This window comes from Arvicola amphibius, chromosome 8 (genome assembly GCF_903992535.2).
Source record: "Arvicola amphibius chromosome 8, mArvAmp1.2, whole genome shotgun sequence".
Taxonomy (NCBI): Eukaryota; Metazoa; Chordata; class Mammalia; order Rodentia; family Cricetidae; genus Arvicola; species Arvicola amphibius.
Genome location: NC_052054.1, coordinates 126,344,708 through 126,365,339, shown reverse-complemented (window position 1 = coordinate 126,365,339; position 20,632 = coordinate 126,344,708). Strand labels below are relative to the sequence as shown.

The window sequence follows — 20,632 nt, the reverse complement described above, 5'->3', positions numbered from 1 at the left end:
GCTGAATGGGTCTTGGAGATCAAAGCCAGGACACCAGACTTGGGAACAGGCATCTTTACCTGCTAAACCATGTCACCAGCCCAGTATGACTTTTCTTGATAATTTAAAGTTTTCTTCAATTCTGCACATTTTGTCATTAGAGAATGTAGTTATACCAAGAACATTATTCTGCTTTATATAAGAGATGCTTCCCATATTGGAAAGATTATCATGTTTGGTTTGGTGCTGTTTTTGCTCAGGAATGCTTAAGAGATTGAAAGGAAGGCAGGACTCTTCTTGTGGTGCCAGAATCACAAGCTACATATTTTATTCAGTTCTAAAGAAAAAAAAAGCAGAGAATGAAAGGCCTCAGTAGAAATCCATGACTCGTCTAAAAGAACCGACTTTGGCATTTGGAGCCCCCCAGTCAAGATATCTCCTGTATTCCCCGGGCCTCAGCAGGTACTGCCGTCCCCTGTAGCTAGGCATTTCGTAGAGGACCCAGCAGCCTTCAGTTACACTGAGGGAGTGGATTTCGCTGAGGTGGAAGTGATCTTGAAGAGAGAGACAGTCATCTGTGATCTCTGACATTTGTCCTCTGAAGTCATCTCTCTCGTAGATTCTCATTCGGTAAGTGCCAGAGTGCTGGGGACAGCAGACAGAGAGGAAAAGCAAATGAACACAGGAAGAAGCTAAGTTTCCAGCCCCAGCAGCTCCCACACCTCCTCAACATCCCGAGTCCAAGTTTGCATTCAGAAGAAGCATACTGTAGAATTCAGAAGTCTCTACCCCTGAAGCCGGTCACTGAAGAATCTAGGGCTTCAGTGGCCAACCAAGAAACAAAGCTCAGGCTTCTCCATGCCTGTCTACCAGTCCGTCGTCCCTGGCAATTAAAAGTTGCTTAAAATAAAACTTATCACAGTTAACTAAAAATGGCTTAAAATAAAACATCACATTATCTCAGGGCTTGTTGAAGAGCCAGCCCTTGGGCAAGGGAGCAAATTGGGAATTACTGGAAAGGTCACATTTTGATATAACTCTCTTATTGAAAAAATACTAATTTTCTGCAAAATGTGTGTGTTGGTGTTTGTGTGTCCACAGAGCAGGAGAGCAAGCCCCTGTGACACGTAAGGCGCAGTCTTTCCCTTGTTTCTCTTCCCAAGCCTCAGTTTCAGTCCAGATCAGAGCGCATTCAGCTCCCCAGCCTCCTGTGTGTAAACTGCTCCTTTCCGTCTTGGTGAAGTTGTGTTTCCAGGCACTGTGTGTCGCGTCTCCCACACTCCACCAGCCTAGGAATGCTGTGCTCATTCTCCAGAAAGCGTGAATCTTGAATGTTAGTGTTAAACTTGGCCGTTTTGCTGGTGTGTTCTCAAAGATAGCTAGTAGATACTGCTCGCTCCATACGAATAAAAACCAGAAGACGGGGAAAAAAAAAATAATCAAGTAGAAATGCAAGGCCAAGCAAGCCAAAACATTTTAGACGAGACTGGGAGCATTCAGGGTGGCATGGAGCTAGACAAAGGGGTAGCCCAGGCTGGCCTTGAACTCTTGCCACTACCTCTTCAGCATATCCTACCACCCAAAGCACTTTTAGTGACACAAACAGCAGTACATTGTATTTATAGGTTAAGTAGCACTGAATTTCTGTCTTGAAGTGGTTGGGATGAACTAGGGACTTATATGGAGGGGCTTATATTTTGAACAAGTAGTAAATGCATTGTCTTTGATGTCCTATATTTCTCCATTACTCTCTGATGTTTAATTCTCAGTTGCTAATGCAATGTGAAAATGGGGATGAGACCCACTGAGACAGTTTGCCTGAGCTAACCGGAGCTCAACTCAACTGGACTGGGAGTGAACGAGCATGGGATCAGACTAGTCCCTCTGAAGGGGGTTGACAGTCGGGGCAGACTGAGGGGCCACTGACATTGGCACTGGGATTTGTCTCTACTGCATGTACTGGCTTCATGGGATCCTATTCTTTTTGAATGTATACCTTGCCCAACCTAGATGTAATAGGGAGGGCCTCGGACTTTCCACAGGACAGGGTGCATTGCCCTCTTTTAGGATTGGAGGGGGTGGGGAAGGGTGTGTGGAGGGAGTGGAAGGGGACTGGGAGGAGGGGAGGGAGTGGGAATTTGGATTGGTATTTTTTAAAGTAATAAAAAATAATTCAAAATCAAAGAAAGGAAGGAAGGAAGGAAGGAAGGAAGGAAGGAAGGAAGGAAGGAAGGAAGGAAGGAAGGAAGGAAGGAGGAAGAAAATGGGGGATGAGAGTTTTATTTAAAATTCACCACCAAGTTCCTGAGAAATGAGATTCCTCTCTCAAGTATCCTACTGGACACACCCACTAGGAGTCACACCCACCCTGTTCTCTAGTTGGCGGTTTAAGATGACCTTTTACAAGATAATTTGTGTTTCCAGACACTCATTATGAAGATTGAGCCACACTCACATGGGGGATGAGGCGACAGGAGCAGACGGAGTCGCTGAGGCCCATCCACTGCTGGTAGTCAGGGTAGTCCCCACGCCGCAGGAAGTACTGGTGGCCCTGGTAGTTGGGGCGCTCATAGAGCATCCAGCAGCCACTGTCCACTCGGATGGAGTTGCAGCGGCTGAAGTAGGTCTGCAGGTTGGGGCAGTCGGTGCTGCACTCATAGCAGCGGCCCTGGAAGCCGCGGTCCTCGTAGAAGGTGATCTGTAAGGGCAGAAAGAGATCAGACAAGTGTTTCTCCCAGCCAAGGATGCTTAGAGAGGGCAAAGGTCAGGGTCCCAGGACTTACCTTTCCCATGTCGCTGAGAGTAGGTAAGAGACGCCCTATGTGCTGTGAAGCTCCAGGGAAGTGCCCCTGGTATATATAGCTGTCCCAACTGCTGCCTCCACAGGAAATCACACAAAAGGACCCATTCCGGTGAGTAAGGGGATTTGCAAGCTCTGAGCGCTCCCTCCCTCCCACTGCTTGCTGGGGTTGGTACTCTCATTCTTTCTGGTAGGTTCGGGTAACTCTAATTCACTAAAGCTGTTGTGTTGTCGCCACCAACCAGAAAAGTCTTTGCTCGTTTTTTAAAAAAGACTGAGTGAAACTGTAATTCTCTGCTTAAACAACTTCTCAAAGCAAAATGGTTTTAGCAATGTGCCTGCCTCAGATTCCGTCTGTTTGCCTTAAACTTAAAAAAAAAAAAAAAAAAAGAAGACTTTAAGCAATCAGGAATCTTGAGTAAGAGAGATCTAAGAGATAGAATCTGCGGAAGCAACCTGAAAAGCAGAAAGCTTGGTTAAAGTCAAGACCCCGTGATCATTACTGTTAGCTGGGGTACTGCCTTGACTTAGAATTGTTAACTGCGGCTTGGGTTCTCTCCTCTCTACCCTTGCCCTCCGGAACACAGGTTTGATGCACGCTATGTCCTCGCTGTGGCTCTGACTAGAAAGAAAGCAGGTACTCTGTGCATTTCTCATCTCCTTGGAGGACCTAAATCTTCCTTCTGCAGCTGGCTACCTAGAATCTGCTCCTCCTTCAAATGCTCAAAGACTTTTCTCAATCAAAGCCTCTGTTTCTTTGATGAGGGGAATCTCATCAGAGTAGTAGAGTCAGGCAGAAACGTTCCCAGCACCCTCCACCACCTTTCTCAGATTGGGGATTGGATACCACGCACATCATCCATGTATTATTATGGGAACCCCGGGGTCCCCTAGTCAACTTCAAAATGATGTCCTGTCAGGGCAGTTTTCAGATACTTATTATATTGTCCTTTTTAAAAATATTTTTCTTTCACAAATGCTTACTGATGTTTTCCCACTGCATGGCATTAAAGACTTGCAAAACTATAAAACAATACATCTTTTCATTGTCTTTGCTTGGAAAAATATGATTATTCATAGACATATACTGTTTACTTAGCACATAAGACATTTCCTGTTCAAGTCCCTGCATGGCAACAAAAACCTGGACTATGTGTGGGTTTCAAGGATGGCTGGAAATGATCCAGGTTACCATCAAGTGGCTGATGGACTTCCTCAAAGGCCTGTTGTTCTGTCTTTCAGACTGGATGTTGTATAGTTGTAATGGCTGGATTAATGTTGGTCAGGAACAGTTAGACACAGCCTTTCCATAAGCTACTCTGAACATAATATTTGTGAGTTCATTATCCCAATCAATCCTAGATGGTTTAGGGATTTTTGTCATGGGTGCCCTATAAAAGGCATTGATATGTAATAGGATTATCTATGGACAGAAGTTTCTGTCCTGCCTGATCCTGCAGCTGTTCAGTCTCAAAGAAAAACACACAGAGGCTTATATTAATTACAGTTTGGCCTGTTGCTCAGGCTTATTACTAACCAGCTCCTACAACTTAAATTCACCCATAATTCCTGTCTATATTTAGCCATGTGCCTTGGCACCTTTTCTCAGTAAGGCGTTCTCATCTTGCTTCCTCTGCATCTGGCTGGTGGCTGTGTCTCTGCCTCTCCTCTTCCTCACCCTACCCATACTTCCTGCCTGCCTACTGGCCAATCAGCATTTTATTAAACCAATACAAGTGAGAAATCTTTACAGTGTCATGAACACCCTGATCTTGGGCTACTTTTCTTCACATACAAAGTTGTAGTGATGAGCTGCGGGCTGCGTTCCTGCACCCAGCTCCTGGCTGCCTGGCTAGCTTATGCCCTGAAATAACAACACACAAACTGTATTCATTTAAACACTGCCTGGCCCATTAGTTTCAGCCTCTTACTCACATCTTGACTAACCCATTTCTAATAATCTGTGTAGCACCACGAAGTGGTGTCTTACCGGGAAAGATTCGGCATGTCTGACCTGGTGGCTGGCTTCATGGCGACTGTCTCAGAGAGGAGAGGCATGGTGATTGCCTGAGGCATCTGCCTCACTTCCTTCTTCCTGTTCTGTCTACTCCACCCACCTAAATCCTGCCCTATCAAAAAGCCAAGGCAGTTTCTTTATTAACCAATGAGAGTCTTCCATCACAAAGTGTGTTTGTTTTAAGAAAAAATTAAAATGTTTTAATAGTTATTTATTTTATTACTTTATGAGTGTTTGGCTGCAGCTATGTATGCATCCTGGTGCCCACAGAGGTCAGAAGAGAGCTTTGGATCCTTTGGGACTGCAGTTACAGATGACTGTGTGCTACCAAGTCAGTGCTGGGAATCAAACCCAAGTCTTGTGCAAAAGCAACAAGCACTGCTAACTGCTGAGCCAAACTCTAGCCCAAGGCTCCCCTCTGTAAGGTTGCCCTTTGCAGGGGTTTTTCTCGTTGTTATTTTGGGGCCCACCTGAGTGAGTAGTCACCTTCCAATAACACAATTTTTCACTTGAACCCATACATAAAGCCAAGCTATTTGTTGGAATAACTTGGAATCCACCTATCCCTTTTCCTCCAGTCACCTGACCGGCCCATGGGGTCTCCTGCATGCCATTAGAACTGTGAGATAATACAGTGTCAGTGACTTCAGTCAATTCTGCGGGGAACTTGAGAACCATCATGAACTGAGCAAGGGACAGGGACATTGTGCCCCTTCATTGCTCAGTATGTTAATGTAAGCTGCTGCCATGGAGGGGTATGATGTCAGATAACTTAGTAAATCTGTGTAAGCTGCCACCGTGGAGGGGTAGGATGTTGGATAACTTAGCCTTAGCAGCTTTCTTTGGCTGAAGGAAGTCCTGGAGGCACCTTCAGCTTTGGTCCCGACTGATGGTCTGGACAGTGTACCACAGTGCTCACTCCAAGAAGAAACTAAGAACTTATCTTGATCCCACTAGCTAAGGTGAACACAAGTAACACAGTGATGTCTAGCTTCCAGGCTTCAAGGCATGTAAAGTCCATTTCATATTGTTGTATTACGGTTGTAATATTTATACTATGGAGCTCCCCTCTTTTTCCTCAAACAGGGCAGGAACGTGGAGGCAGGAGCTGATGCAGAGGTCATGGAGGAGTGCTGCTTACTGGCTTGCTTCCCATAACTTGCTCAATCTGCTTTCTTACAGAACCCAGGACCAGCAGTTCAGGGGTGGCCCCACCCACAATGGGCAAGACCAGCTCTCCTACTCTTAGAACCTCAGGTGTTGATGGGCAGGCATCTCTTCCCCACCCATCCTGCCACATGACAGATGAGTAATAGGGGCAGTTCTCCCATGCTCCCAACTTCGGGTCTGGTTCACCCACACCTCTGCTAATGGGGTTGGCTCTATTGCATTGCCCACGAGAGGTGCAGGTTCTGCTCTCCCAAGTGTTGCATCATCTGGTCAGAGGACAACTTTAGGAAGTCAGTCCTCTCCTCCCATCACAAGGGTCCCTGAGATCAAACTCAGATATTTAGGCTTGCACTTGTACACACACACACACACACACACACACACACACACACACATTTACACAAAAATAATATATAAATATGGTATAAAATTTCAAAAAGAAAAATAAATCAAGACCAAGGAACAGAAGTTTAAAATGTGATCAGCTCTACTAAAAGTCAAGCCTTAAACATGTCTCCACATCAGCTGTAACCTCTTGTGAAGGACTGGATTTGGCACTTGCCTTCTAATAAGAGATGCTGTTACCTTTCTACCATCGGGTTCTATTTTCTCCCCTGCAGATGGGCATCTCATAGCTGGTGCAAGAGTTTTGTGGTCTGCGCGTAGGAAGATGATGTCCTTGAGAGGAGATGACCCTGAATGAAGCAGCAGTCTTCACAGAGCTCCAACATGGATGAAGCTATCTGGTACAGCTTCAACCCCTGAAGCTGGTGATGAAGATTAGAATGGAAGACAGTAGTACACTCCCCTGTTTCTATGGAATTAGAGGCTCTCTAGTAATTTGTAAAGAAACAAAAGTCATATTTGTTTAGTGCCTAGAGTACACAAATCAAAGCGCTGATCTTGGAATAGGCACACGGGTGCTTGTTATACTGAAAGAAGTAAAATTTCCTGTAAATAATCCTGGGTTTTCATCATGGTCTATAAAAAGTGGCTCTTGACGGTCCACTTCATAGGTGATTGAAGGTTTGGTTTCCTGGCAGAGGTTTGGGAAGCTAATATCCTGTGGGCCTCAAGAAACCAGGCTGCTCCAAAGTTCCCAGGTGCAGGGTATCTCCAGATAAAACACCAGTTACAGCTGTCAGCTCCTGATCCAAGCCACTTGTGTGGTGACTCACACCAGCCTAATAAAACAGGAAGTTGATAGTAGGTCTTAATAAGCAGGAAATTTATACCCCAGTTCTCAGTGGCTTATGGACATACTAATTGTGACATGTTCTCCACAGCCTCATGTTTTGAGAACTTTGTTCCCATATGGTACTGTGTTTATTAGGCTGCGGAACCTCTAGGAATGGGGACTTAATTGAAGGAAGTATGCCAGTAGGGGATGTATCTCCATCTCTTTCCAGTCCCACTTCTCTACCTTCTGGTGGGCTGCCAATATGAGAATCAACAGTCATGGCTTGCTCTCTCTGGTCAGCAAGCCTTCCTTACCATGATAGATTATAATCTTTGATTATAAATGTGAGCCAAAATGCACACTTCCTTTTTTGAGGCCTCTCTATCGGGTAATTTATCACACATGAAAAAGTAGGGGATGGTTATGTTTCTACCTCTTGCCAATTCCAAAGCCTATACCACGTGTTACTGTAGAATTTGCTCCAGCATCTAATTGCTCAAACAGTGGCAGTCCCAAAGGATTCCTGAAGCAAGCTGAAGCAAGTTGAAGATCAAGTAAGATACCTAGAAATAAAATTTTGATTCAGTGATGCTGATTTTATTTAGAACAAGAAATAAATGCAGGTAAAGGAATAACTATGTGGGGGTTTTGTAACGAACAAAGTAGTTTGACCTGAGGCCAATATCAAAACGAAATGAGCAAGTGGAAGTTTGTAATCAATGATGGGGCCTGGTGTCAGTGGAATTTGGCCTCTTTAGATAAATGAGTGATAGCAATGTCTAGCTCTTGAATCAGTGGTCTGTGCTCACAATTTCTAAAGTTGGAGCATCAAAGACTGTTGGCATACAAAAGAGTTCCACAATAGCCCTAAATGGAGTATAACAAAGGTTTATTTACCTGGGAATAAACTCACAGTAAGGGTAGTAATCTGCAGTCCTCTGTCTGCTCTGGGAACTAGAACAGAATCCAGCAGCCAGAAGGCCAGTGCAAGCTTTTTGTCTGCATTTATAGTACATGAGACCTTGCTCAAAGTGGCCCGGTCTCTCAAAGGCTATTGGCTGAAGGAGTTTCCATGACAAAGTACCTGGACACAAGTGATGTTCTGGGGTTTGGATGGCATTGATTTGGAAGAGCCAACACTTGCAAACAGCACCCCAGAATGGCTGCCCCCGTCCCACTCTTAGTTTTCACACTACTTCCTTTACAACTTTTCAGCACAGCAGAACTTCTAAACAGTTGCTCTCCGTGGAGAGCGTGTTAGGGGAGCCATGGTTGCACACACCAACACATATTTTGCAGTTTCTGGTAATGCTTCCTTAATCCCTGAAAAATCACTTAACCTCCAAATCCTCAATTTCCCCATTTTTAAGGTAAGAATAACAATGAAAATCAAAGATATAATTAATTTAAAAGAACATTAAAAAATACCAGTGACAAAAGTTACACCATTTTGAAGGAAAGAATTATTATGAAAGAAAAATTAGTCATAATGTTTGCTAGAGGTGGCAAGGCTGATTTTATTTAGAACAAGAAATAAATGCAGGTAAAGGAATAACTATGTGGGGGTTTTGTAACGAACAAAGTAGTTTGACCTGAGGCCAATATCAAAACGAAATGGGCAAGTGGAAGTTTGTAATCAATGATGGGGCCTGGTGTCAGTAGATGGAAAATTACTAAAAGGAAATATCAAAGTTAGGGAATTTCCAGCTAAACTGATTGGTAAGGTAAATAAGGAAGATAGACCAGGGTGGTCACGGGTGGAAGAGAGTCAGTAAACTGATTGGGCAGGATTGTTGCTCAAATCTGATTGAACAAGAGAATAGAGGTCAAAGTCAAGCTGAGCAATCAGAAGAACCCAGCTCAAGTTTCTACCAGAGGGACGGGCTTAATCCTTGCCAAGGAGAATATTAATAACATCTTTGATATGTCAGTATTTCTAAGTTTTGGTATCATAGTGCCTACACATTTGCTTATATTATAGAAAGTGGAACTGGGAATTGAACTCAAGTCTGTTTGCCCTCAAGACTTAAGTTAACAGCCTTTCTTTATGCCAATGGCTTGCTTTAGATGCCAACTTTTCAGGTGTGCAGACTACACGCTTCTCTAAATTATACACTTCCCATAGTTGATCCAAGGTCTAACTTCAAAAACAAATCATTCAGTCTCTGCCAACCCTAGAGATCTTTGTTCTGGCAGGTTGATAACTGATTTCTTTACCCTTTTTATAATATCTCAACATTTAACCAATCATAAGAGGCTCTCTCTCTCTCTCCCTCCTCTTCTCCCTTCTCCCTTTCCCCTCCCTTTCTCCATTTCCCCTCCCTAACCCACTAAATAAATATCCAACCTCACTCTGCATGGAGTGCCTATCCGTCTCTTGCCCATCACCACGTGGCTCCCTGCCATGGACCAGCCACCTTTGGAGACCTGCAGTGTGGTCTTATGGCCCACTGCAGCTGCTGGGAATCCTGTAGCATTTTACTTTTAACAGTACACACGTGACACATCAGTAATAGGTGAATAGGTTAAAACAGCATAGTGCAGGTAAGGCAGCACATGCCTGTAGTTCCTGCTGCCTGAGAGGTCGAGGCAGGAGGATTGTGATCTTGAGACAAATTGGGAAAAATCAAAGAGGCTATTCACAGTCACTCGAAGTAGAGAAGCTTTCTGGAAAACAGCTCATCCTCTCTGCTCCCTTCTCCTATGACATCCCTGGGGACAGCGCAGGACTGTAGGAGCAGCTCACCGGAGGAGTGATGACCCCTATTTATTCTCCTCTACTATCTGCTGGCACCAACAGGCAGAGTTCCACTTACTTCTCATGAGAGCATGAAATTGCAGAATTGAAGCTAGGGAGAGTACAGACAGGCTCATACAGCCAGAAACCAAGTTCATGGGCTCCCAACTCTGCGCTGAACCATGATGTACCACACCTAGAAACCCAATAGAGCCTTAACATGTCTGTGCCTGAAACAAGGGACTCACCTCACCCACAAGCCTTATTTTGGAAAAGGAAAATTGAGCTGTGTTAAACTTTATCAGCTAAAATGCAGTTCTCTGCACTGTCCAGTTCACCTAGACTAAGATGAGATTTCAAGTTATCAAATTGTTTTCCGTGAGATATGACTCACACTTTCCCTACCACCCAGCACAGTAGGATGGATAACCCAGTGAATTAGCTGAGCTCCGGCAAACCACAGACTTTCTGCACACTCTACCTTGGTAAGAGTCATAGTTTTTTTTAACATATGCATTTCCTGTTTCTAATTTTCCTCACGTGTTTTCTTTCAGTAGCAGAGAATTTATTTTTTGGGGGGAGGGGGGAGGTTTGGAGACAGTATTTCTCTGTAGCATTGGAGCCTGTCCTGGAACTCGCTCTGTAGACCAGGCTGGCATCAAACTCACAGAGACCCGCCTGTCTCTGCCTCCTGAGTGCTGGTATTAAAGGCGTGTGCCACTGCTGCCCGGCAAGAATATTCTTAATAAAGAAACTTGGTGAATTAGATGGTGGCGAGTATTTTGTAAGACAGCGTTTCATGTACACAACTCATGTTTTTCATGTAGTTACAGATATGCTCCTCATCACAGCGAGAAGCTGTATGCTAGCAACCATACCCTTACTTAAGCATCCCCTCAGCCCTAAGCAACCACTAATGTATTTGCTGTTACTATAGTTTTCTCTATGCTTGGTATTTCATATAACTGGATGCATTTGTGTGTAGTCTGCGTAATCTGTAGTCTGTGTGACTGACGTCTTTAACTTTTCATATGGTCACAGCACATATCCGTGCTTCATTCCTTTTTATGGCCAGATATCACCTGTTATATTGGCAGAATACCCTGTGTTTATCCAGCAGTGCATGGACATCTGGACACTGGGCTATGTCCATGTTTAGTCATCATAAAGAATATTGCTATTATTCTATTATTATTCTATTATTAACCACTGAGCTGGAGAGATGGCTCAGTGGTTAAGAGCAGTGGCTGCTCTTCCAGATGTACTGAGTTCAATTCCCAGCAACCACATGGTGGCTCACAATCATCTATAATGAGATCTGGTGCCCTCTTCTGGCCTGCAGGCATACATGCAGGCAGAATACTATATACATAATAAATAAAACCCTAAAAAAGAGAGTATTGCTATGAAATTCTTGTATGTTTCTGATTGGATATTTATTTTCAGTTCCTTTGGTTAAATATCAGTGAGTGGAATTGCTAGATCATAAGATGACTCTAACTGATTTTGAGGAATGGCCAAGTCATTTCCTACAGAAAGAGGTATCCTTTAACATTCCTATCAAAAACTTAAGGGAGTTCCAATTTTTCCATACCCTCACCAACACAGGTTATTTTCTGTTTAGTAAGATTTAATTAAAATTAAATTTTAATAACAATTTAAAAATATTATTGTAGCCATCGGAATAAATATTTAGTGGCATCTTGCCTTGGGTTTAATTTTTTTAATCTCTAATGGTATTGAGATTTTTTTCTATTTGTTTGCTGGTAATTTATATGTCTTTGTGAAAAAACATGTATTTCAATCCTTTTCCCTTCTTAATTGGATCCTTTTGTTGTTGTTGTTGTTGTTGTTACTATTGTTTAGCTCTTTATATATTCTAGATTCTAAGGCCTTAACAGATCAATGATTTTTAAACATTTCTTTCCATACTGTAAGCTGTCATTTTATTTTATTAAGCTTTTTATTTTTATTTTATTATACAGCTATTCTGTAGAGAGAGTTTTAGGACACCCAGGGTTAAACAGACAAGCCCTGTTTCAAAAACAAAGACAAGAGAAAACAAAAGTTGAGTTTTCCAATTTTGTGGAGTACAGGTTTTCAAAATATGACTGATGATCCTTCGTATTTCCTTCATGTCTGTTCTTGTGTCCACCTTTTCATTTCTGATTTTGTTAATTTGGATATTCTCTCTCTGCCTTTTGGTTAGTTTTGATAAGGGTTTGTCTATTTTGTTGATTTTCTCCAAGAACCAGCTCTTTGTCCCATTGATTCTTTGTATAGTTTTCTTTGTTTCTATTTTGTTGATTTCAGCTCTCAATTTGATTATTTCCTGCCATTTAGTTCTCTTAGGTGAGTTTGCTTCTTTTTGTTCTAATGCTTTCAAATGTTCTGTTAATTCATTAGTGTGGGAACATCTTTACTTTTAAAAATATTTTAAATATAAAAATATTTAAAAATATATATCTGAGGTGTGTGCATGTATATGTGTATCTACATGCACATGCATGTTTGTGTGTTGTGTGCAGAAGTCAGAAGGCAACTTTGGTTATAGCTATTTGCCTTCCCCATTGTTTAAAGTGTCTCTTGTTCACTGCTGCTCATGCAAGGCTATCTGGCCTGGAAACTTCTGGGGATTCTCCTGCCTGTCTCCCATCCTATTGCAGAGACGTCGGGATTACAGATGTGCACCACTGCTTTTGGGGATTCTCCTGCCTGTCTCCCATCCTACTGTAGACACATCAGGATTACAGATGTGCACCACCACTTCTGGGGATTCTCCTGCCTGTCTCCCATCCTACTGTGGACACACAACGATTACAGATGTGCACCACCACTTCTGGGGATTCTCCTGCCTGTCTCCCATCCTACTGTGGACACACAACGATTACAGATGTGCACTACCACTTCTGGGGATTCTCCTGCCTGTCTCCCATCCTACTGTGGACACACAACGATTACAGATGTGCACCACTGCTTCTGGGGATTCTCCTGCCTATCTCCCATCCTACTACAGACACATCAGGATTACAGATGTGCACCACCACTTCTGGGGATTCTCCTGCCTGTCTCCCATCCCACTGTAGACACACAGCGATTACAGATGTGCACCACCACTTCTGGCTTTGTACATGTTCTGGGTGTCAGAACTTTGATCCTTAAGCTTGTGCAGCAAGTGTCTCACTCTGAGCATCTCCCCAGCCCCTTGGGCATCTTTTCTTGAATATGTCTTTGTGAGATATCAGCTGCCCCGTCCCTTAGCAACCCCTTGTTGTGGGTGGCGTAGCCACAGGCAGGCTTTACATTTTCTCCTTTCTGAGTTCTAATGGTTGCTTGTACTCATCTTTTCTCTCTCCTGCAGACCCAGAGGTTACTCAGGTGTGGGTCTTCCAATAAGCACTGTTTCCTGACTGGAAGAAAGCAGGTGAGCATTCACAACATTTTCAGGCTTGGGAATGTTTCTTAAGATACCATGTAATAGAATTTAAATATTAAAAATCAACAAGAGCCATTTTGTGCCATGGACGCAAGCTATATATTTATTGCATGTGTGTGGACTGTATCAAGCAAAATGAGGCTTAGTAATCCATGACCCGTCTCAGAGAGCCGACTTTGGCATCCAGGGCGCCCCAGTCGTGGTAACCCCTGTAGTCTCCAGGTCTGAGCAGGTACTGCCGGCCTCGGTAGTTGGGCATCTCGTAGAGGACCCAGCAGCCTTCCAGCACGTGCAGAGAGTAGATCTCACTGAGGCGGAAGCGATCGTGAATGCAGGAGCAGTCTTCCGTGAGCTCAGACACAAGGCCCCGGTAGTCATGTCTCTCGTACAGCCTTATCCTGTGAGAGCTGGTCTGTTTGATGACCAACAAGAGGGGAAAGCAATGATTTGTATGCTTGATATTGCAGCCCGCTTGCACCCTCAGAAAACACGGGTTCCTGGCGAATCTGTCAAGCATGCTTCTCCCCTAATTCTACTGCTTGTGCTGTTGTTCTAACAAATTAGGAAATGCACAAACACAAAGCTGACCTGACCAGTGAACTGGAGGCCTTGCAGAGGACACTCACACCGAAAGGCAGCGTGAAAGCATTTACTGCCCGTGTAACCGAATCCTACCAAGCATGCTTTGAAGCCACCTTTTGTACTCATGGTGTGCAATGATGCAGATTTGCTTTGAGTCCCCATACCTTTATTCTTTTCTTTCTTTAAACACACACACACACACACACACACACACACACACACACACACACACCCCGAGGAAATGTGGACTGTATCTCATGAAATCCCTAATTACCTGTCTCATAAAAAACTAGTCAACAATGACTCCTGAAAAACACAAAGCCACACAAATTGAGACCCATTGTTGTAGGTAAGTGTGAGAGTTTATAGTGAGGAAAAATCTCACCAATACAGCCAGATTACACTAGAACTAACCAGATTTAATTCATTGACTTTCAAATATATATTTATAAATTGACAAATAGTATGTATATATTTATTTGGCATAGCATGGTGCTTTAAAGTAAGCACCATGGTTAAATCTGTCTAACAAATATATATTTACCCCCACATAATTATCATTTTGTGGTGAGAACACACAGAATCAATTCTTTCAGTGTTTTCATTGTATATTTAAGATGTATTTATTTTTGTTTTATGTATATGAGTGTTTGCCTGTGTGTATGTAAAATACTACATGAGTTGTGTTTGGTGCTCATGGAGACCAAAAGAACTCCCTGGAACTGGAGTTACGGAGAGCTGTGAGCCACCTGTAGGTGCTGGGAATTGAACTCAGGTCCTCTAGAAGGGCAGTCAGTGCTCTCAACCACCGAGCCATCTTTCCAGCCTCAGCTTTAGCATTTTTAATGATTCTAATACATAACATGAGCTGTCATCCATGTGCTATAAAATAGATTTTTAGGACGTAGTTCTTCTCTCTAGCTGTGAGTTTTTAATTTTTGATCATCACTGCAAACCTCTGGTCCCCACTCTACCATGCTAGCCTTAGTATAGTAAGACAGAACTGTTGCCGAGGGCAGAACTCAGGACTGCATCTCCAACCCCATCTCCTCTCCCTCCATGAACCTGTGGCTTTAGAGAGCAGGTGGCCTTTATCATTACAGGCTTGGCTTATTTCTTCTAGCACAGTGCCCTCTAGGTTCATCCATGCTATTGAAAATGGCAGGATTTCCTTCTTTCACGAGTGAAGGGTATGTGATTATTCAACCAAGTTTAACTTTACAGATCATGCTATGGTTTTTATGTCCTAAAACAACATTGATGTCCTAAAGTAAGAGCATATATATTCATATTCCTTCTATTTAGGTTTGAGAGTCAGGCCTTGGTATACTTAGTGTGAGCCCTTGTCCAGCATTCCTGTCCTTGCTGAGGACATGGAAATAAACTGACCAACAGGAACAGCTGCTGTTCTCACACCAGTCAGGCTGAAGCAATGCTTACATAAGGAAGGGAGCGGCAGGAGCAGACGGAGTCGCTGAGGCCCATCCACTGCTGGTAGTCAGGGTAGTCCCCACGCCTCAGGAAGTACTGGTGGCCCTGGTAGTTGGGACGCTCATAGAGCATCCAGCAGCCACTGTCCACTCGGATGGAGTTGCAGCGGCTGAAGTAGGTCTGCAGGTTGGGGCAGTCGGTGCTGCACTCATAGCAGCGGCCCTGGAAGCCGCGGTCCTCGTAGAAGGTGATCTGTAAAGGGAAAACAGGTGAACGTGACCAACTGGAAGGCACCTCCCCGACACAGGGAAAACACTCTGCAAACCTGAAGGTTCTTTCTTGACTCACCTTTCCCATCGTCGCTGACAGCAAATGATCAGTGTTGAGTGTGATGGGGACAGGAGTGGCAGCTGATATATATACAGCAGGATGGCTGCTGTGTTGGCAAGAACAACACAAAGGGGACCGCCGGGGGTGACGCATGAGGGGATTTCTGTGTTCTCTAGCTTTTTCACTTGGGATCATGGGGTAGGGGGCTCTCATTCTCTCTGGCATTTTCGAGCTGTCCACCCTAACTCCAGTGAAAGGGATTAAAGTCAGCAGAGCCATTATGACCTTGGAGACAAAAGGGTGCGCACCGCATCCTATGCGGCTCTCTAGAAATACTTTCCGGACCCAGCAGTTCGCAGTGTTTGCCTATAGAAAGTGCTGAGGTGGAGGCTCATGAGAATCATATGAGTTCCAGAAGCACTTTGAGGCACCAAGAGCTAGCAGAAAAACAAACCAAAATCCTCTAACTGGAAAACAGCTGTGTGTCTTTATCTGTATAATACAGATTTAATTTTTTGAAGTTGCACATGTTTACGATAAAAAGATTAGAACTGTGTAGAGACTAAACATCAACTGTGGTCATCAGGGAACAATAAGTTGATATATAGGTCCTCATATTGTTTCTTCCTTTTGGATTTAAATTTTTCTATTATAAATATATATTGCAAATTCAGTGGGTGAAAGTAGTAAAACTAATTTTTAAACGTGTGATTTTTGAGTTGACAGTTAAAAAATATACATATGCTATATATGAGACAAAACACCCAAACACTTCTTGGTCTAAAACTAGTAGATCGGCCAAGAACCCGAGGCACTTTCATCAGCAAAGACACAGGACTTTCCGTTCTTCTTGTCAACACCCTTTCCAGGGTTATGTTTTGTTCTTAAAACCAGTGTTATGGTTTGTCTGCGTTTTTCCTCACCAAATGCAGTTTTCCTGAGCCAGGATGGCGGCCATCAGAACTTCCTTCTTGTTGCCAGCTGAGCAGGTATGGAGGATCATCAAATCTCAAATTACCTTTTGTTATCCCATCCCATGTATATGCAAGAAGTGAAGTCAAACATAATTTTGCTTCATGCCCATGTGGGGACTCTTAAAGGACACCCAACTAAAGTTAGCAATGCGGGCACAACATTTGCATGAAAATCTTCAGCCGTCACTCATTGACATACCCGGATGGTGGAAGCACAGACAGCAAGAAATGTCTCCTCATGGCCAGCAAGCTGCACAGAAGCAAACTGGGCCAAGTCCCCGGCAGCTGGAGTCTTGGCAAGAATCATAGACCACTGATTTCCTCTGCATTCATCCTGTGTTCCAAGCATCCTGGCATCCTGGTGAGCCTTAAGTACAGCTGTGATCAAGCACTAACAAGGCTCACACTGACCTCCTGAGCCACAGCCTCACATGGGAGTGCACCTCTTATTTTCAGAAAAGGTCAACAAACTCACCTGACTTTGCATGTGGCGCCGGGACTATTCTTCCGAAGGCTGGCCAGCCCAGTCCTTAAGGAAGGCGAGGTACAGTATGTTGCCATTCATCTGATGAAGCTGGTTAAACCATGTGCCTTGTCATCATTTGGATGGGCACCCAAAGAGCAGCACACCTCTTTCCCTAGTGGTCACCAGAGAAAGCCAGCATCCATTCCTCTTTGCAAACTTTATTGAATATAAACTTATGAGCTTACATTTTCTCTATTTGGAAGAATGCTAATGTGAAATTAATTCTATTTGGGGTTAACACTTTGGAAAACCACCTCCTTCTCCAGCATTCTCTGCAATATGTAATGCTACACATTTGCTAAAATGTGTATCAAAACCAGATTGTCTAAACCCACCCATCCAGGAACAGTGAGCCCCCTCCAAATTCTCCAGCAGTTTTCCAGGCATAAAATGAAATAGCATAGGATATACACATTTTTTCCTTTTGCCAAAATATAGGTGTGCAATATGCTTCCAAGAGAAGAAGGCTAAGGGCAGGCTTGAGAGTCAATGCTGTTTACAGCAATAGCTAACTGCAGAGAAAGGGTGTGCTGGTGACGGCTGCAGCTTTAAGGCGAAGCTTCCTGTCTGCTCCCAGGGGCTCTGTTATGCATCCATGGTACTAGTTCTCATTTCTAAGTGACCTGTAGAACGAGAGGATGGTTTTGGTACCAAGTACATCAGTATAGCACAGACACATAAACTAGCTTCTTATCGATAGGAAGTTAAAGTCAAACATCAGGTACCAGAGATGGGTTAGATCCATGAAGATGTAAAAGAATTTCCATGGGACGTTCTGAAATATCTGAAAAATGAATTATATTTCTCGACGGACTGCAGTGTGTGATCTCACAACGGATGCTTAAAAGGGACGTTATTCGGGAAATTGAAAACATGCTATTTGGGTGATAGATAAAATAGCGATGTTTTAGATTCTGGAGTTAATAATTGGTTACTTAAGAGAGTGCCTTCACTTTTAGGAGCTTAAAAGTAAAATATGCAGGCTAAGTTGATAGGGTATGTACAAGTTTTAATAGCTCAGAAAAGATTATCAATATCCATATACACAAATAAAACACAGAAGGCGAAGAAACAAAGAGAGCGCATAAAGCTAGTGGAACACACAGCAACGAGAGATGGTGAATCTGGGTCCTTTGTCCTGCGGCAGCGATTCTTTAAGCTTGGAATTGTTTCCAAATTAAATTTAAAAATCATGAAACTCAAACTGCCTTGGTCCGGCATTCCCCAGCATCAGTAGTTTTCCAGTACTGTGCTGGTAACATTATTTTAAGGTTTTGCATATATTGCTTTGGGTTGAAGTCTAAATTTTCCTTCCTCTATCTGGTTTCCTTCCACAATGCCATGGGTTCTCTGGGAATGGGAAGAGAAGGAACAGGTGCCTTTCTTCTTGGTATGGTCTTGGTGACTCTCTGAGCATTTATATGTACATTAGCTCATTTAGTTCTCAAAACAACCCAGTGAAGTTCATAATACTCTTTCTTTTATAGGAAAGAAAGTAAAGCACAGAGGGATTGGCTTTCCCAGGGAATGTTGCTCATATCCATTTTGATTAAAATAAGCCACCAGTGCAATAACAAGAAATCCTTAAAAGTTTCCCAGAATAACTGGGAGTTTTGAAAACAGTTTCTGCCTTTCTCTTAGTTTATGAAGAAACTCAGTGGCTGGAAATGAAAATAAAATTATGAAGAAAGAATTATTTTAATGCTTACAGGTTTAAAAAGAGGATCTTTTTGTCAGCTCAAAGATATGACATTGTATCTATAAGTCATAAGGGAAAATGATGAATCCTAAATATTTCAAATAAAAAAAAATTCCTCAAAAAAAAAAAAGCTGGTCAATGGTGGTGTACGCCTTTAAACCCAGCTCTTGGGAGGCAGAATCAGGGGGATCTTTGTGATTTCAAGACCAATCTGGTCTATAGAGCGAGTTCCTGGACAGCAAAGTCTACACAGAAAAACCCTATCTTGAACTTCCACCCCTCCCCAAAAAAAAGACAAAAGAAAAAGAAAACAATCCCTCAAATAGCAAACTATAAAATCATATTTTCTATATATGTAATAAAATATTTACTTATTTAATTAAAGCAAGAATTGTAAAAAACCAGTGGTACATATGCAGATGTGTTTGTATATATAAAGCAAATATTGGAATATCATAAGAAAGGTGACCAGTTGTTAGTTACGAACCATGGGAAAGGAGCCGGGATGGGAGAATCCGTCCACTTGTTGCACTATGATTTTACCATCCTATTTTATAAAGTAGTTTTAAAAAATAGCCAGGAGTTAGAAGAATGCCTAAATTAAACAAATAATGTGCATGAAAAAGAAAGCACAAATGGTCTGGTGGTGGTGGCTCACACTTTAATCCCCACACTCTGAAGGCAGAGGCAGGCGGATCTCTGTGAGTTCCAGGTCAAGCTGGTCTACAAGTTCCGGGACAGCCGCACAGAGAAACCTTGTCTCAAAAAACTAAAAAGAAAGAAGGGAGGGAAGGAGAGAAGGAGGGAGGAAAGGAGGGAGAGAAGGAGGGAGGGAGGGAGAAAGGGAGGGAGGGAGGGAGGGAGGGAGGGAGGGAGGGAGGGAGGGAGGGAGGGAGGGAGAGGGGGAGGAAGGAAGGACAGATGGACAAATGAATTTTCTGTTTTTAAGAGAGCCCTTTCTGGGAGAAATTCATTTAAAGACGGGCTTGAGCCTGGGATGAGGTCGGTAGACCTGGGTCACGCTTAGGAAGGGGTCTCCAGTCAGCCTAACACCACAGAGCCATTCTCTTAGCTTGTTTGCACAGGAGGTGCAGACCCCACAGCCTGCAGAACTCTCCCTGCACTTGGGAGAGACACACAGGAAATGAGAGTTCCGCTGTCCTCAAGAAGCCAAAGAACACTGATGGTTGTGGAAGGAGATACATGGGATGGAATTATATTCTTGGAAAAGTACCCAAATCATGTCTAAAACTGAAATATTTAGAGCTGTGCTTTTATTAGACAGACCCATACATGAGTGTCAGTGGGTCTGTGGACCAGTTCTCAAGATCTGTCTTCGCACACTTACATTTTGTCCAGATTATCGAGGTGTGTCTGTGTGTGGTATATACGCACATGCAAATGTTCGTGTGTGCTGTTTCTAGAATTCTTACCGATTTTTGTTTGCTGTTTTATTTTGCTTTCCAAAACCTGCTGTTGCCAAATGAAAGCTGGTATCATCTGACTTTATACAGTTCCTTAGAAGCAAAGGTGTGGCTCAAGGAAGTCTTTGCCCTTAAATCTCATAGCAAGTGTTTTCAAAAGAAAACCCAGTAGATGGCTGTTTCCCCAGCTTTCTATTTTTAGAACAGTGTTAAGATTTAACATAGTCAAACAATCCCAGAAGTCCCTAAAGTGACCCCTGTGAGGAGGTCATATGTTTTTTCTATTTTTTAAAATGTGTGTGTATGTATGTGTGTGTGCATGTGTATGTATGTGTGTGCATGCGTAT

At 43.1% G+C, this 20,632-nt stretch overlaps 2 protein-coding genes across 3 annotated transcripts; both read right to left on the bottom strand.

Moving 5' to 3' along the window:
* Positions 1-348: 348 nt before the first annotated feature.
* On the bottom strand, positions 349-2,771 carry LOC119821005 (gamma-crystallin B). Of its 2 annotated transcripts, none has more exons than XM_038339801.1 (3): positions 2,763-2,771; positions 2,429-2,677; positions 349-624 (listed from the first exon to the last, which is right to left on the bottom strand). In XM_038339801.1, the coding sequence occupies exons 1-3, from the start codon at positions 2,769-2,771 to the stop codon at positions 349-351; spliced, it is 534 nt and encodes a 177-aa protein (XP_038195729.1). The 2 variants fall into 2 exon arrangements, with proteins under 2 accessions (XP_038195729.1, XP_038195728.1); XM_038339800.1 differs by having other exon boundaries at positions 2,435-2,677.
* Positions 2,772-13,461: 10,690 nt separating this feature from the next.
* LOC119820998 (gamma-crystallin A) lies at positions 13,462-15,689 on the bottom strand. Its single transcript, XM_038339789.1, has 3 exons — positions 15,681-15,689; positions 15,342-15,584; positions 13,462-13,731 (listed from the first exon to the last, which is right to left on the bottom strand). Exons 1-3 carry the CDS (start codon positions 15,687-15,689, stop codon positions 13,462-13,464), a joined length of 522 nt encoding a protein of 173 aa, XP_038195717.1.
* Positions 15,690-20,632: the final 4,943 nt, after the last annotated feature.